The following is a 17,541-nucleotide window of genomic DNA, read 5'->3' as shown; positions in this document are numbered from 1 at the left end:
GGGTAAAATCATAAAATAGGACTATACCAAGTGGTTCTTGAACTATCCAAAGCTTTCGATAACATGATATGCTTTTTATGGACATTGCTAACATGTCTATCGAGCCGAGTCTGAAACATTGGACCGCGTATTACTTGTGTGGTCACCAGTCGTATGTCTCATTTATTGATAAAAATGGAATCTCATTAAGGTGGGATGCACCAACGGATTAGCATCGAGTGTGTATGACATGAGTGCTATCTACCATCATGGCTTCAGGCCCATGTTGAACACATTAAAGATTCCCACCGCCAAGTATCCCAAAATACTTGTTGTCACATTTAGCAGCCTTTAGAAGTCCTCCGCACACGCTTGTGCAATTTGCGACAACGAGCCAAATCAGAGGTCTAATTCTCTCATCCGTTAACGAGCGAGTTTTGGTTCGAAGGTTAATTCCGTTCCGTAAGTACAAATTGGATCATGCCTTACGATTGCAATTTGTCAAAAAATTATCGATTTCGGAAAAGAAAAAACCGCCGATCTGTTTTGCCATCTCAAATGTAAACAAAGCAAATGGTGGTTGCTTTAAAAATTTTTTACTATATTAAATAAAACACCTTTTAAGAAGCTCAGCTGAGAGCTACGGGGCGCATCCATATGCTGCAGATAGTGGAATGATCCGTAGGTAAATGGGGTAACTGCAATTACAGTCGCGGACAATCATGTGGAAATTCTCAACGACAGGCCGAGTGGCAACGGCACTTGCTTAAATACTGAGTGCTTACGATACTTGATAAGACAAGACGAGTTTTTGATGCGTTTAAATAACCAATAGCCACCACACTCCCACGGCGATTGGTCCTACGGATCGGAAAGAATTTGCCCGAAGAAATCCCATTCGCCGTTCATTAGCATAGATTTTGAAGACTGCATGGCACAAAAACTGGTTTGCATGCCATCACCGCACACATTTGCCGTGGCTTCAATCAGCCCTGGCCATGTGATAGGACGGTCCTCGTGGCACTGGAGCTATCGAAGGCAGCCAGGCCTTAAAAGCTGAGTCGTTGTTGTTGTTGTTGTAGCAGTGTTGTACACTGAGGCAGCAGCCCTTGCCGATGAAGGAATCCATCGGGTCAATCCGGTACAAACAACCGGCTGCCATATGATTGCTGAGTCTCATGCCAGCCGCTGAGTCGTGAATTATCTGTGTGGTCGCCAATCATTTGTGGAATCTAGGGATAAGAGGTCGAAGCACCGTAGAGTGAAACAGGGAGTTTCCCCAAGTCGGGGTGTTTTCTCTGGCACTATTTGACCTCTACCTATTCTCCATTTCGTATCATATGCGAAAGATTGTACGATCATGGCATCAGACCCCCACCCATTTTTGACATCAACGAACTTGCCTCACATTTCGCTGCAAGAAATCTGATGATATCTGCCACCAAATCGTCAGCCACATTGTTCACTACAAATAAGTCTGAATAATGAGCTAAATGTGAAAGTCGATGGAGTAACGATTCCGACCACAAGTGAATCACATTCATCAGGAGACAAAGATTCTACCCATACTAATACATAACTACATGCTGTCTTAGCAATAGCTTCTGGGCTGTTATTTGTTATTGCAGGGACCATCCAAATCATTATTGCGAGAGGTTCAGCGCTCCTGCCCCTTAAAGGTATTATAGCGCCGTCTGCGAAAAAACTGGCATAAACCCCTCTTCTTCAGTTTGTATTCATAGTAGGATATTTATGGATGAACCTTTTCCTTATCTTTGTGTTATACAACCAACAATTTATCCACCTATTCCTATCCAATCTCTAAAGACCTCTTAGGCCCATCCGGTATCGATATAAAGATTGGCGTAGTGTCGGTCTCTCGACATCAAAAAAACACCACCAACATGTACATCTTGGCACCAAATCTTATCGTATGCACGATCGTATCTTATTTAACTTTTCCCATAAGCGAGTCTTATACCAAGTTTGCATTGCAAAATCCAATTTAAATCCAATCTGTGTAGACTGCTTTTCAGCTAAGTCAAATAAGTCAGCTGATGTGTGTTAACATATGCAAGCGTACATGCGTATGCATGTACGAACATTTCATACATATAAATACAAAATTATTGACAATAGTTTTGGTTCTTTTATAACAAAACCAGCCCTGCGGCCTCATTCTCGCATCCGCTATCGAGCGAGTTTGTGTTCGAAGATTAATTCCGTTCCGAACGTACAAATTGGATCATGACTTACGAAAAAGTTATCGGAAAAGTTCAAAAAGTTATCGATTTCTGGGAAGAAAAAATCGATATGCCGAGCATATTTTGTCATCTCAAAGGTAAACAAAGTTATAACTACTAAAAAAATAAATCAAACACTTTCTCAACAATATGCAATTGTTTTTTTTTTTTAACAATTTGTTACTGTTTTTATACTATAAATTGCTGCTTTATGTGAAAGAGGACAAAAATACATGCGGATTACGTCGCCACTAGCACTAGCACAGCGGTGCTTCTTTGGTGTTTATTTTTTCGGGCAGGATAAGGAGAACAACATCCAAGGTACAATTGGATAAAGTCAGAACCTTTTCCTTGAAAAAATATTCTGCTCACTTAAATTTAGTGGTAAAATGATACAACTTTTGGTTTGGTCATGTTTGTAGATGATTTGATAATTTGCTTTGCCGAATTCGGCTAAGCAAAAAGTTAATTTTTATCCAATTTAAGGGACCAAAAATGTGAATATATTACTATAATAGTTTTATTTTATGAAATAAATACTTCGATGTCCTATTGTTAGCCTAGTTTCTTAAAAATAGACGAAAATTTGTTATTAACGATAGTTTAATTGCTGCAGGCAAAAACTCGCTCATTACTGTCCGAATTCTCGAATAGAATTAATCGATAACGGATGCCATAATACAAAAAATGCGAAACTCGAAAGTCGATTGCGAATGCGGGAATTAGGCACCTGAATACGGATTTATTCGTGGTTTTAAAATAAATCCTTTCAATATGGATTTATTCGTGATTTTAAAATAAATCCATTGCAAAACAGTTTTATTTTCATATGGTACAACATGCCAACAACACCAACTTGTCACACAAATGGCGAAAGAGCTATGAAACACATTTTGGCGACCAGTGTAAACGTAGTATTAAAAACATTATTTTGATTAAACAATCCAGTCTAAAATAAACTGGACCTTAAGACCAAATTTTTTTTGGCAGTGGTTATTATTCTAATTGTTATATCCATTCTTATGCTTATCGTCCTATTATTATATCGTCGAATAAACATTTTTTGTAAAAAGAAAGTAGCTACATCATAGAAATTGCAGCACATTATGCTTTGTTAATAAGATGTTAAAAAAAAGAATATCTATACAAAAAAAAATGTTATAGAGAAAAATATGCATGTATGTACATATATTTCTTTTCAATACAGACAACTAAATACAATTAAAAGAAGCAAAACTAAACAAGGAAATATTGTTGGAAGAGGTATTGGATAAACGGATATATAACAGATAAAGGAGGAGTTAATCACACAAGAGTAGAGAATTGTTACCGTGAAGTTTGTGATTTATGTACGTACATAGACATCGTTTACCTGGTGGCCGGGACCCACTCGAATTTCTCCTTGAGTGGAGGCCGCCATTACCCTTCAAAAACACGTTTACGGTCCAGTGTTAAGCCTTTTTATTGCCCCCGTTGAAATGAAATTTATGTCAATGCAATCAACAATTTTCTGCAATGAGACAAAATGAAATAACAAACAATTTCATTAATCAATCAAAATTTGATAGATATATCAAACAATGTAAAAATTGAACTAAATCAAAACTACAACTGTGATAATGAAATAAATTTAAGACAAAAAAGGAAAGACACTCTAACAGCTCTAGACTGAGTAGGCAATAAAATGTTGTTGGCTTATTATTCCTAGGCTCAGAATAAAGAAAGGAAAAATTTGCTACCGACTCTCCGATAGAATAAAAAATTGGTACATTGCCCCTAAGCAAATCTGTTAAATTTCAAAGACCTGCATGTATATATTCCTCAAGAACCAGTACATCAACCTAGGTTCGATAAAGGGACAAATGTGAGCAATCTAGACAGGGTTAATAGAGTTGCCTTGAGGTTCATGACTAGGGCTATGGGCCCTACTGCGGCAAGGTCCCTAGAGGTTATGAAGGAAATCCAGCGGATCGATTTGTTTATATAGGATTCGGCAGAGTGGACTTCGTTTAGACTATTACAACTTGACCTGCTTAGGAAAACTCCAGTTAGACATACTCGTATACCGGACAGTATATTGAAAGAGCTGCAGACGGACTTGCAAGTAGGGACGGAAATAGTAGAGAGCTGTCTATATATTAGGATACCGACTGTGACGGAATGTCTAAAGGGTTCAATTACGTTTACGGATATTAATATATTTACAAATGGATTTAATATGGAGAACGGGACCGGTAATGGCATATATTGTGGTGGACTTGACGTCAACGCCTCTTTGCGAATGCGTAACTGCGTCATTTTTCAGGCAGAGGTCTTTGCGATAACTAGGGCGGCAGAGATTGTGCTATCCTGAGGTAGAGATCGATCAAACATTTGTATCTATATTGGATGTATACCCAACACTGTCGAAAATTTTCCGTGGAATTAAGAAGCGTTATAAGGATACATAGTTAAATCACTGGAATTCAAATATACCATGACAGCCGGTTGTACGTACCGGATTGACCCGATGAAGGCAAAGGCTGCCGCCTCAGTGTACAACACACTGCTACAACAACAATTGCATGCGGACAAACAAAGCTTCTGTGGGACGAACGCTTGAAATCGAACATAGATAGTCTGTTATCAATGAAAAAGGGACATCTGAGTATGGTTATCGGAATTATAACAGTACAAAATAAGTTAAGTAAACATAAGTCTCGTATTGGCATTAGAAATTATGACATGTATCGGTGGTGGCATGAGATCCACGCCTCGGAAGAAAGCTTTTATTTTCTATGTTTATGTCCTGCTTTATCTCAAAGTAGAAACAGGATATTGTTTTTTTTTTCTTTCAGGCACTACAATAACTGAGAGACGTCAATCTGTGCCGAATTAAGGCGTTTTTTGTCACCTAGATGCCTCAAGAGGGTACGTTAAGGGACGGTTTTGCTTTGTGAAGTGAATTCATTAAAAGGAGAAGAGGGAAGATGAGAAATCACAATGGGGATTAATCTGACCAACGTGGATGTCTCGACAATAAGGTCTTGGCATCATCCTAACCTAACCTAAAAACTTAAACATAAAATTCCTCAAGAAGATAGAACTGAAAAGACAAGCAATGCAATCGAGATGCTCAGAAAACATAATAAATAGATCAAATTGATGGCATTGGTACAGGCTTGTCCTCTTGCAAAGGCTATCGAATAGCAAATATATGATAGTGACGGCGAAGAGGACACCCCAGAATAAATCATTAATGACGGTATAGGAGGCCTAGTCAGAATAGCAGTTACAAATGCCGATGGCTTGGCAGCAGACCTATTTAAGAACGAAAGTGATGTGCCGATTCGTCGCATAAATAAGGTCGTTTAGGTCAATGATAAGGGACCTCCATTTAATAGCCGAGTGCAAAAGGCGTGCCGCTTAGCGGCACCTCTCGTATAGCCGTTTTACATAGCTGAATACCTCGCATATGACGACCATTGGCATAATTATCTTCTCATACAGCCAGGCAACCATTGAATCTCTGGAGAATATATTTCTGAGTTCGAAAAGCGCTTTCGACTGACGCAGATCTCTCAACGAGATGGCTAATCGGCTCAACACTCATCTGTTCTGTAGCCGGCCACTGTCCTGCCAGAAAGGCTGAAAATTTATTTTCATTTGAAGACAACACTTGCTGAAAGTTGTTAATTGATGACAATGGAACTCCTCTCGGATATTCTCGCCTGTATTCGAATCCAGGCGTTCAGTGTCATTGGCGGGCATGCTAACCAAAAGTGGTCATTTCGACACGGAAGGTAACTAGAAGCCTGATAAAGTTTGAAGGAGAGAAGTTGGAAGCATTACTTCACGAAGATTGTTGCAACATACAGAAGAAGTTGCAAGGAAGTCATGCAATAAGCAATTTTCAAACTTTTCCACAGCTTGGGATTCATTCAAATGAATACATTAGATTTTCAGTAAAAAACAATAATAAAATCGATAAGAATTCATGATTCAAATTCAATTTTAATTGCCTAATTGAAAATGTTGTTCCTGATATCAATTTGGCACTCTGGCGACGAAAAGAAAACATTAATTTTTCCCACAAAAGCTGTCAGCACTACAACACCCCCCAATTGAGTGCTTCAAACACAATATAATGTAATTAATTTAAATGGTATCGCTTAATTTGCTTAAATATTTGTCTCCCTGCCTGCGTTTCTGATATGTCGCCAAATTGCATGAGAGCTTATTGCATGATTTTAATTTTAAACTGTCCCTTGAAGAAAATTTTGCAGTACAAGCAGCAGTCATTTGAATTGTTCACTTGAATATTCATTGACGTGCTTCAGTGACCGCCACATCTGCTGCTCCACCATTGCATAGGCAACGGTGTGTAAATCAAAAGATTTCTAATCGTTGTGGTCACGAGCGAAATAATTTGGTATAATATACAACTAACATAAAATTTATATAAAGTACCCTAAAATTGATAAAACCTGTACTTTGTTGTTTATTTTGATCAATATATGGCATAATATAATTACCACCCTATTATATATTATTAAACGGCCCAGGGGTTTTATAAACGCCATTTTGTAGTACAAATTACGGCCAAACGGCTGAATGGATTTTTTTTTTTTTGGTGAAATTGACATCAATCAAAATATATTTTTCCAGAGCAGCGACGAATATAATGAAAATTAATTTTCCATAAAGAAATGCCATGAAAATGAGAAACTAATTGTCAATAAAAGAAGAAGAAGCATTAACACAGCAAACAGTTGCTGCTTTTTGGCTTAAGCATCCGTTATTTGTGTGAATACAAAGCCATGGGTGGGAGTATAAGTGGTGAGAGTAAGAGAAACAACTGGTAGATGTGCGAGAGAAAGAGTATCACTATTGACAGTAGGTGAGGGTGTTGTGGGGGTGTGATGTGAGTGGCACTACTTGACATGTTGGTCAGCCACTTTCTAAAGACTTGGTTTTGTGTGCCATTTGCAATTTTGTTGTTGTTTGTATGTACATATATCTATTGGGAGCCTACACAACAAGACAAAAAATTTTATAACTACAGTACAGGTCGTATACAGTAGGTGGGCGCGTGTCACTTTTTGTATTTAAACAAAGAACGGAAAATTAAAAAAATATCTGGTTATGAATGGTTCTGCTCGGTCAAAGTTACTAATGGTGATTTCGATTGTGAAAAAAAGTGCAGCATTTTTTCGACATGTTGCACTGTGATCGAAATTTTGTGTTCGATTCTCCAAAAAAATGTAACCCCACCAACGGGTTTCTGTTCGTATGTAATGGGGTTGCCTACTGAAAGTGAAAAAATGCTGCATTTTCTACACCGTGACTAGGCTAGCATGGAGAATGTCACACTTTAAATTCGCTGCTATCATTTCATAGTTACATACACCAAAATAACTGCGTGCACTGAGTGTTAAGCATATTCGCAAACGTGCATATAATTAGGTAAACTGTGCGTAACTTCACTCATAAATCAGCTGTTAGCCTCCATCCAAGCAATTTTTGTTTAAACAGAAGAAGAAGAAGACAAAATTTGTTAAATGGAAAAGTCAGCAAAAATGGAAAAAGTGAAGGTGTTTTATTTATTTAATAGCATATTAGATGAATTGTTGGAAAGTTCTTCATCGGAAGATGAGGATGCGATGTTTACAGTGTTATTTGGTCGAAATGAGAAACATCGCGTAAAACAATTTGTTCAAACTGTTATCCATAATTATTCGGACATTGAAGTAAGTAGCTCCTTGCTAAAGTATATGTCACATTTGTAAAAAAAATTGTGTATAGTTCAAGACGAATTTACGTATTAGCCGGGATAGTGCTAATGATTTAATCCAGAGGTTTTCCACAACTTGCGGCGAAAGATCATACCATGGCGGTAGACACCAAGTATCTGCGGAAACCTCAATACTATTATTTTTGTGGTAAGATTTATGAAAATTATGCGAACTGAAAAAAATAAGACACATAATTTGTTTTTTTATAGGTTTAGTGGAAACAAGGCCACATTACGAGAAGTCTCAAATCTCTTTGACCTGTCACTTTCAACAACCCACTAATGTATAAATAAAGTTTTGGATTTCTTGGTGAATGATGTGGCACCACAAGTTATTAAATTTCCAAGCACAAACGAGGATGAGGAATATGTCGCCAAAGAATTTGAAAAGGTAGCCAAATATGTGATTCTATGCATTTTAACTTATTGTTTTTACTATAGATATCTGGAGTTCCAAATGTATTGGGTTGCATAGATGGAAGTTACATCTCTATAAGGACACCCAAACACAAAATCCGGTCTACATATGCTAACAGACATGAATTTGTTTTTTTAGCAGTTAAAATAGCACTATTTTAAAGTCTGCTCTTGTATTTTAAGTATTTTGCCTGCCATTACCTCACTTATGGCTACGATATGACAATATATAGCTTTAATTGTTGCGGCAATTTTAAGATATAATTCAAGTCCAAAAAAGTAAAAAAAAATGCCCTGGTGGTTTCATATCTAAATGAGACAATTATGAATTTAAAACTTTTTTTAATACCTTTGCATTATAATTGCTGCCATTTTTAAACCGCTAAAGATATTGACATGATTGTTTTTTTTATATGCATATAATTACTGGCACATTTTGTCTACTGCTTAGAAACTGCCGTAGTTATTAAGAAAACACTGAAGAAAATCTTGCCACACTGCATTAAAGATATGGACTAACAGAACTGAAAGCATATGTCCTCCTCAGCAAATGTCTAACACATTTTTGCCGTTTAGACCACTGTGGGTTGTTGGAAATCACAAAATCATGTGCAAAATTTGCGTCAAACCAAATAACAATCGCGTCCTCTTGACGCTTTACAAGTATAATCGCGAGACCGGTTGATATGGAGGCTTCGTCTAAACACGGTTCGATTTGGCTCATTCACAGTCCCATTCGACCTACACTAAAAAGAAGTATTTGTGCAAAATTTCATGTACCCAGCCTAACTTCTTCGAAAGTAAGCGTACTTTTGTCAGACAGACGGACGGACATGGCTAAATCGACTAAAACATCAAGACGATCAAGAATATGCGTACTTTATTGAGCCTAAGGTCAATATTTTAAAAAGTAATTCATTTGTACTTTGTTTTAAGGTATGTGTTTGTTGTACTCATATATACTATACATACGTTTATCTTATGCCACATATGAATTAAATTCATTTAAGTCTTTAAAATTTTTGTTTTGTTTTGTTGCCCAGCAAATTCATTTTTGTTGGAATAATCTCTCCAAATTTTGCTTCATGTCTTTAATCGCTTCCATTTTCTCTCTATGGCGCCTTTCTTTTGCCTCTTCATTAAGCTTTGCAATTTCAAGCAGAGTATCCTGCACACTTTGCTTTTTCTTTGACGTGGAAGTACTTGCCAATATATCACGCTGCTCCCGCTTAATAATTTTTTGGCTGCTTATTTGAATCTCCGGCTCAATTGAATCATCTAGATTGCAAATTTGGAACAGCTCTTCTTCAAAGTCAATTTTTTGCCTCTTTGAGCCCGACGTGTTATTGTTTTCCACCGCCAATTTTTTCCGTCTTAAAACAGTTTTATAGCGCTCTTCGCACTGTTTTGCACTTTTATTTCCAACCTTCTCCGCAACTTTTGACCACATTTCTTTTTTATTTCTAAATTTCCGTAAGGGGCCAATTTGGGGCAAATACTTGGCGTATAAGTCCAGCAGCATTCTTGTGTCGCCGTCAGACCACACTAGGAATAAAAACATTATGAAATTGGAAAGTTCTTCATCGTTGTAGCTTTTTAAAAACTTACAATTAACTTGCTTGTAACTTGGACTTTCTGCCTTGTCCACTAATTCTTCCATATTGTCCTGCAATTCTTCCGCGTCCTATGTTTTTTATTTTATACACACCCGAAATCACAAAAAAAATTATTACAAATGAAAACTCGACAATTTTTTTTTTTTTTTTGCTTGTTATGTTAGGCTCATGAACAGGAACATGTTCGATTGAACATGTAAAAAGTGTAACACTATGAGAGGGATAAGGCAGCATTTGCAAAATGTTATCCCTTATGAGTGCAACATTAGTGTAACATTTTTTTTCAGAATCGAAATCACCATAAGTGTGAGGCCATACTATGCACTCAATGAACGAAATAGTTGGTCGACTGTTTAAAAAGTAGTGGAGAGGATGCAGTATTTTGCAATATGTGATGGACTCATATCTTTATTATGTAAAACAATTAATTACTTTTTGTTTGTATGTCCATCAACGGACCATTAACCCAATAATAACATTTTGGTTTTTTATTAAAGTCATTTAGAAGTGAGGACATAACCATTTTAGATTTTAGATTTGATATATGATATTATTAAAAGATCCTCCCGGTGATTTCTAAGTACAGAGTACAAATTATGTAATTCCCCATTATTTCTTCGACTTTTGCTTATTTCTTGAACTCTTTTCTTTCTTTTAAAAAATGCAATGCAAGTATTTTGCGACAAGAATCCATCCAAGAATTATCTGAATCGATCCTCTGAGTAAATAAACACCACTCTACAACTTAAACCGGTGATGCAAACAAACAACACGCTTTGCTCTCTATCGCACGCAATCTGCCACATCATAGCATTGAAATAGTAAAAACTGTTATAGCATATAGCATCGTATTGCATCTCGTCCGCAGTCTACCGTCAGCCTACGAAGATTATTCGGGTGTTGGATTAATATGGGGTCACAGATGTATTAGAGTAAACTAAAATTTTTCCATTTTGATAACACATAAGCGATAGACCATGGCAGCCGATTGTACGTACCGGATTGACCCGATGGAGTCCTGCATCGGCAAGGGCTGCCGCCTCAGTGTACAACACACTAGTACAACAATAAACAATGCTTTTGGTGGGAATCGAACCCACATGTAATTCCTGCACATGTATGATATCCTAGCTCGTGATCAGCTACAGGGGCACTTCGTGACAAATTGCATGCATTCATTTTTAGACATTAAAACTTTTGAGTCAATTTGAGTACATTTTTTTAATCACTTCTTTTTGTTAGGTGCAAAGAAATTAAATCAAGCAATTTAGTATTTTTAAATAATTGACTTCATTTCAAATGGCCTTTATCTTTAATTGCCATAACGTGCACTTGACAATAAACAAGGTTATCTAAATAACGGCACACACACAAAAAGCACGCATACACGCAGCCACATACACTCGTGCATACTTATGTATGTAAATTGATACATTCGTCTCTTTGGGCCAGACCAGCAGGCATTTTGATATGAATGATAGATGAACAAACCAGCGGCAACATTTCAAAGAAGGGGTCTGTGTACATATTGCCAATAGGTAAACAACAACAACAACAACAACAACAGCAACAATTAACAATCTAAACCTCAGCAAAACACCGATAATCAAAGTGCTTGTAGTGATTCATAATCAAATCGCTATTCTGTTGTCGTGATTCTTAATCTTTGAGTCGTTCATTGATAAACTTTTCATACCGCGCGTAAGCTATTTTTTGTGCCAAACAATTTTAGCACAGTATTGTCATCGTTGTTGTTGCTTTTTGATAGTTTATTTATTTTAAACAATTTAAACAGCATTGCATAAGATTTTATGACTTTCACTGCACGCTAAAAAAAAAAATATTGCAATAAAGTGAAGAAGTTAAGAGCACGAACATGAGCTTTGAAGTAAATAGATGTAGCCTACATAAAAACAGATCCTCCAATTTAACTGCTTGAGCCCACGGAAGGCGTAATACAACTCATAATAGTGTGGTTTGATACAACGCCAAGTACCACACCGAGTACTGCAATCTACATTGTTTTATCTTCATGAACTGCCAGACCCATTTTTTTGACATTTCTAAAGCCGTAGTTCCTGCTGTCGATTAGCGATCTATAATATCGATGTCGTCGGCCTAGGCGAGCAGCAGTGTGCTGCTTTAGTCACACCTGTATCGCGTATAATCTTCTCCAGAAGAATATTAAAAAGAGATCACACGATAAGCCTTCATGATGAAGCTACAATAATGTAAAATATTTCAATGAATAAATTTTTCCACAAAAACTTGCTGTTCCAAATAATAAGAGTATTGATATATAACCCAAACATTTTAAAGCAAATGACACAAAAATTGAAAATAAGTTAATAACAATTTTAATTATATTTCTTTCTAGGGTAATAACATATATTTTGATCACTTCCGCACCAGAAAACTGCAGCAAACTACCTTAAAAATAGGAGCACATGGTGGACATGCAGCTAATGGCAAGCTCACACCTTATACCAGCATGGTTGTTGACGCTTACTACTCCCAACGATCAAAACATTAAATACTCCTTTAAATCGTTGAGCTATTTTAAGTGTTTTTGCTGATGAGCATAAAATGATTGGTGGCCAAAATTTAAATTTTCAGCAATACTCACGAGGGCGCACACACACACAGCTACAGTTCAAAGTTATGAGAGCTGAAATTAATTTGCGTGCTTTGTAATGGCTTGGGTAAAGAAAAAAAAATGGAATTAAGTCTGTCACTTTTGAACAGACGAAGACAGACAGGACGAACGTCGCTGATAAAAGCAATTCTGATCCAAAAATAAAACAGCAAGTTCAAAAAAACAACGGAGTATATCTATGCTGTTCAATAAAACTTGATATCTTATTCCTCTGCTTGCTTTGGCTTCATATGGCACTCATCTGAGTGGTGTTAATTTTCAAACAACACACGATGTCTGTCGACCAAATTGAAAATCAAATCCACTGAACAATTACTAAAACGTTCGGGCATCTCTCACTTATTGTATTTGTGCGAGTGTTTGTAGCTAACTTTGTTTCTATGTGGCATGCGATACAGTCAATTGTTTTGGGCAAAGAGGCTTTGAGTAGCAAATTTTAGGTCTCATGCAGAACAGAAAACTGCACATCTATGATGCATGGAGTCCCAGATATATCCTGGCATCTTTTAAAGGAATGCTTCCGGTGTTGGAATATCAGTTTCAGAAGGATATCCCATTCTGCATAAGGTAGCATCATAGAAGTGCATATGACCTACACCATTGTACCAAAGGCTGCAATATGTCACCACGTTTTCCCCACTATGTTTGATCCGACTATGATCCCACTATGTTTGATCCGACATACTGTCTAGACCCAGATCCGCCAAATAATACAATTTTACATCCGTCGGTCAACAATGTTTTCCCCCATTTTTTCATTAGCCAATCGATATGTCCTTTAGCAAACTAAACTGATTGGTTCTTGGTCAGCATTGGTAACATTCTTAAACGATTTGCTTATAACTTACTTTCCAAAAATGACTGAATACATCAGCCCTTTTGTCTTTTTTTGAAGACGCCGTAGGGTTTGCTCTGACATACACAAACAACAATCATCAAAGCGTTGATGATTTACGTTTGAACCCGAGTGTTTCAGACTTTTTTAAGTGTTGCGGCATTTGCAACGATTAGATCAAAGCATCCTACTATTTCTTTAATTCTTCTATATTTTTTTTCGTAGTTTTTTGATTTTATTACGGACATCATTGTAAAAAATTAATTAATTGCAATTGAAACAGCTTTAATGCGACTTTTCTACATATATTTTAAACTTCTTTTTTTTCAAAATTTAATACTGTTTAATTTTGTTTTATTACAAATCATTCATACTTCTATTTGTTGAACAAGGCCATAGAGTGACCAAACGAGAAAACAGTTAATGAAATCAAAAATATTTATCATATTTATAATGAACTCATATTTGTTATTTTACTTCTTACATACCCTTCTAATTTGGATATAGATATGCCAACAAATTTGACTTTTCAAAATTTTAGGAGGTAGCACTCTTTTTATTATGAACACAACTGTATACATTTTGTGGGGTCGGGAAAGGATATGTATCTATTTCCAACCTAACCCCTATCCAATCGTGGTGGGCAAAAAATACAATTTCGATTAAAATTCACCAAAACCGAAATGGGCCGTACATCCGACCACACCCTTAAAATTTAAAGTAAATCCTATTAAATTTGGTAGAAAAAAAAAACCAAAACGGCAACGCTGATCACGACTCAAGACGAAAATCAGAACTCAAGAGAAAAATCAGTACTCACAAAATGCTCACGAATCTCGCAAGTCGCAAGATTTAACCAGCTCCCGTGCATAGTTAAATCGTATGTACGTACGCTACGCGTAGACGGGTGCAAACCTTTGTTGCAACAAGATAATGATCCGGATTAAGGAGCAATTCTAAAATCAATCGTACATCTTATGAATGAATTCCGTATATAACAACGTGATCAATCGGGATTCTCGTCATTTGATAGGGGCCAACCTTGCGACCTAGTGAATACTACGATTTTGTAATCGGGTGCTTCTTTTCGCCTCACTCTTTATCTCGTGGAGGCTAGTTTTTCCGATCTTATTTAACATCTATAAATCCAACTAATTTGGATACGACAAATTTATGCAGTTATTTGTGACCACTTGCAAATTCAATGTAAATCATCATTTATATCAGATAAATAAGAAAGACATCACTTGGGTGCTCTCGTAGTAAACAAGTAAGCACTGAAAACTAGTCTTGTGTCGTTTCGGACCGAACTAGTTTCAAAGAACGATTGCCTAAGTGGATCGACCGGCACTAGTTCCATCCCTTTCACTCTTATAGCTCCATAGTTCCTTTTCTCTTTTTATTCCATAGCTGTTTTGATATCAAAATATAGATAGCTGTTTTGATATTTAAGTAATCGATAGCATTTACTTGATTAAGCCTAGTACTGACTTCGACTTTTCGCCAGAACTGTCAAAACGCATCATAAGAAAAGTTGATGAAGAAAATGCGAACTTATTCCGTAGAAGTGTTACTGGGTTCTATGAGCAAAATAATTTTTTCTTCAATTAATCAACACCAATCAACTCTGCTTCAATGCGGCTGTCTTTGCTGTTTGTGGTCTGGCAAAGAATAGAGTCCGTCGGATGTCGCAATAGTAAATTTCAACCGTGTTTATCACCTCCTAGCGTTGATGACAACTTGTCAGGTAATTTCCTTAAGTAATCAGCCGTGTAAACTTTTCTACTTAGTGGTTTCGCTATGCGGCAAGTTCGGACTTGGCAATAAAAAGAAGGTGACTTAAGCCGCTATTACACGGCATGTAGTTGTCTTGTCATCCACATGAAAATGTGGCTACAACAACAACATGTGATTGTCTTATGACAGGTCACTTTTTGTATTCACTTGTTGTTTCAAATGTTTGTCAAAATTGTCAATTTACATCCCCTATCACACCTGTATGTTATTTTCATATGACATTACCTAAAAATTTGAGTAAATCTGATTTTTTAATTCGCAAAAATTGTAAAAGTTGTAGAAAAAGTTATTAAATCATAAATTTATGAAAACAATTTAATTTGAGGGTGCTGTCATTCGACTGTCGAGTTAAACAGGTGATTTCCTTATTACATTGTACATTACATGTACCATTTTGAAAGTGATTTTCATAAGTAAGTTTCATTTGTATCAAATTTGACATGTCATAATACCCCTAATACCTCTTTATTTTTGAGCATAAACTTGTAAGGGATTGATATGAGAGAAGTATCCCCGCTGTTTGCCTATGAATGGAATATTCTTAGGCCTCTTTGCAATTGATGAAATCAAAAGTTTCAATTTACCCATTTCATTCTCTAGCGTATGTGCGATATCCACAATTAAAGCCTTTAACCAAACCTTTACTTTTGCCTATTTAAAATTTGCAGGTTTTTCAATAACCACCTTTTTAAAATCGCAACGATAACAGCAGCATGGTAATACTTTTCTTTCCCATTTAATCTTTTGTGGTGCGCACAAACATCCCTTTTCGACTTAAATTGAAATCAATGTTTTCAATAAAACAAAGCCTTAGAGGCATTTGTAAGCTTTGTTGTTAGTATGTTAACAAATTTTAATGCCTTTATTGAACTTAAATATACGAAAGCCAACAAACAACACCAATCCGATTTATAGATTGTCTTCTTTTGGTTTTTTTACTCTCTCTCTCTCTCTCTCTCTCTTTCTCTCGCTCTCTATCTTTCATTTCATCGCTCTATGTTCATTCATTCTAACACTCTCTGTAAAAATCTACTGTACACATTTGTTTACAAACATTTGCCATATGTTTTGGGGGAGGTTAGAAGCAAATGTACAACGTTCCACAGCTATTCGAAGATACACATTTACGTTTAACGGCTTTGTGTGTGCCGACAAATTGTGTTTATTTGTTTTTGTAAATTATTCCTCAGACGCCATTCGATATTAGATTTTGATATGCTGCTGGGAGACGACGACGGCGATGATGATGATGGTGTGTAGTCAAATGGGAATTTTGTATGGAGAAAAAATTTTTCAAACCAAATAAAAAACATACCCCTAAATTAGGCGTTCAGGTGAAACCAATTCCTAATGATATTTAAATGTTATAAAAGCTATTACTACAACATAGGGAATCCATATCGGATTAATAACTGATCCAATTAATTATGAAAAAAATCATTTTAATAATTGTATATTTAATTTCAAATTGTACAGGGTGGGTGACACGAAGTGTAACCAATTTCTCGCTGGCATATCTTTCAAATGACAGCTAAATGATACATGTTTTAGTGACAGCTCATCATATTGTTTGCAAGCCACCAAAAGCCTTTGCTTGAATTTATTTAAACAGAAAGATATTTGTGATGGTGTTCAAGCGTAAATTGAAAAATCCCAACCGGCTATTATTGGCGAACTCAAACAACTCTAAGTGAACAAAATGTTATGTATTTCGCCATCAACAATGATATTGGAAGCGCTGACCGCCGCCATGGTGGTGTGCCAAAAAACTCCAACCACACCTGAAATGGTTCGGCAAGTGAAGTTTACAATTTAAAGAAATCCATGCCGTAGTGGCAATCAAATGTCTAAAGATCCCGTGGTAAGGTCAAGGTAAAGCCTTACAACTTTCAAAAGACACACGATCTAACAGCAAAGCAAAATGTTAGACTCGAAAGAGCAAAGGAGTAGCTACGCTTGTACGAACGTGGTGAATTTCAGAACATCGTGTTCTCTGACGACAAAAATTTCCTAATTAAGCAATTTGTAAAATTCGGCGCAGGAGCCGAATTACCGCATACGTAAATGAGAAAAATCGTTGGCAAACTCTCTATTGTGAATTATGTATTTCTTTATTGATCTAAAATTTTTGAAATTTAAGAAGGCAATTGTTTAAATCTATCATAATTTATATAAAATTTTACATTTAAATGCGTATAAAAGTGGTATAACACTTCGATACGAAA

General features: G+C 36.3%; 2 protein-coding genes across 23 annotated transcripts in view; both read right to left on the bottom strand.

Moving 5' to 3' along the window:
- Positions 1 to 17,541, bottom strand: part of LOC106090074 (arginine-glutamic acid dipeptide repeats protein) — a 137,344-nt gene that overhangs the window by 51,483 nt on the left and 68,320 nt on the right. For 16 of the 22 annotated variants that reach the window (XM_059365811.1, XM_059365764.1, XM_059365779.1 and 13 more), the window contains one exon: positions 3,580 to 3,732. The exons of 2 other annotated variants lie outside the window; for them this stretch is intronic. In XM_059365811.1, coding sequence (XP_059221794.1) covers positions 3,580 to 3,642 — 63 coding nt within the window. In that variant the 5' untranslated portion in view covers positions 3,643 to 3,732. The remainder of the gene's footprint in view (positions 1 to 3,579; positions 3,733 to 17,541) is intronic. 4 more of the 22 variants (XM_059365785.1, XM_059365794.1, XM_059365825.1 and 1 more) reach the window with 1 other exon arrangement.
- On the bottom strand, positions 9,275 to 10,153 carry LOC131996303 (uncharacterized). Its single transcript, XM_059365876.1, has 2 exons — positions 10,021 to 10,153; positions 9,275 to 9,957 (listed from the first exon to the last, which is right to left on the bottom strand). Exons 1-2 carry the CDS (start codon positions 10,070 to 10,072, stop codon positions 9,461 to 9,463), a joined length of 549 nt encoding a protein of 182 aa, XP_059221859.1. The 5' UTR covers positions 10,073 to 10,153; the 3' UTR covers positions 9,275 to 9,460.

This window comes from Stomoxys calcitrans, chromosome 1 (genome assembly GCF_963082655.1).
Source record: "Stomoxys calcitrans chromosome 1, idStoCalc2.1, whole genome shotgun sequence".
NCBI lineage: Eukaryota > Metazoa > Arthropoda > Insecta > Diptera > Muscidae > Stomoxys > Stomoxys calcitrans.
The sequence above is the reverse complement of the archived record's forward strand: the minus strand, read 5'-3'. Positions and strand labels throughout refer to the sequence as shown.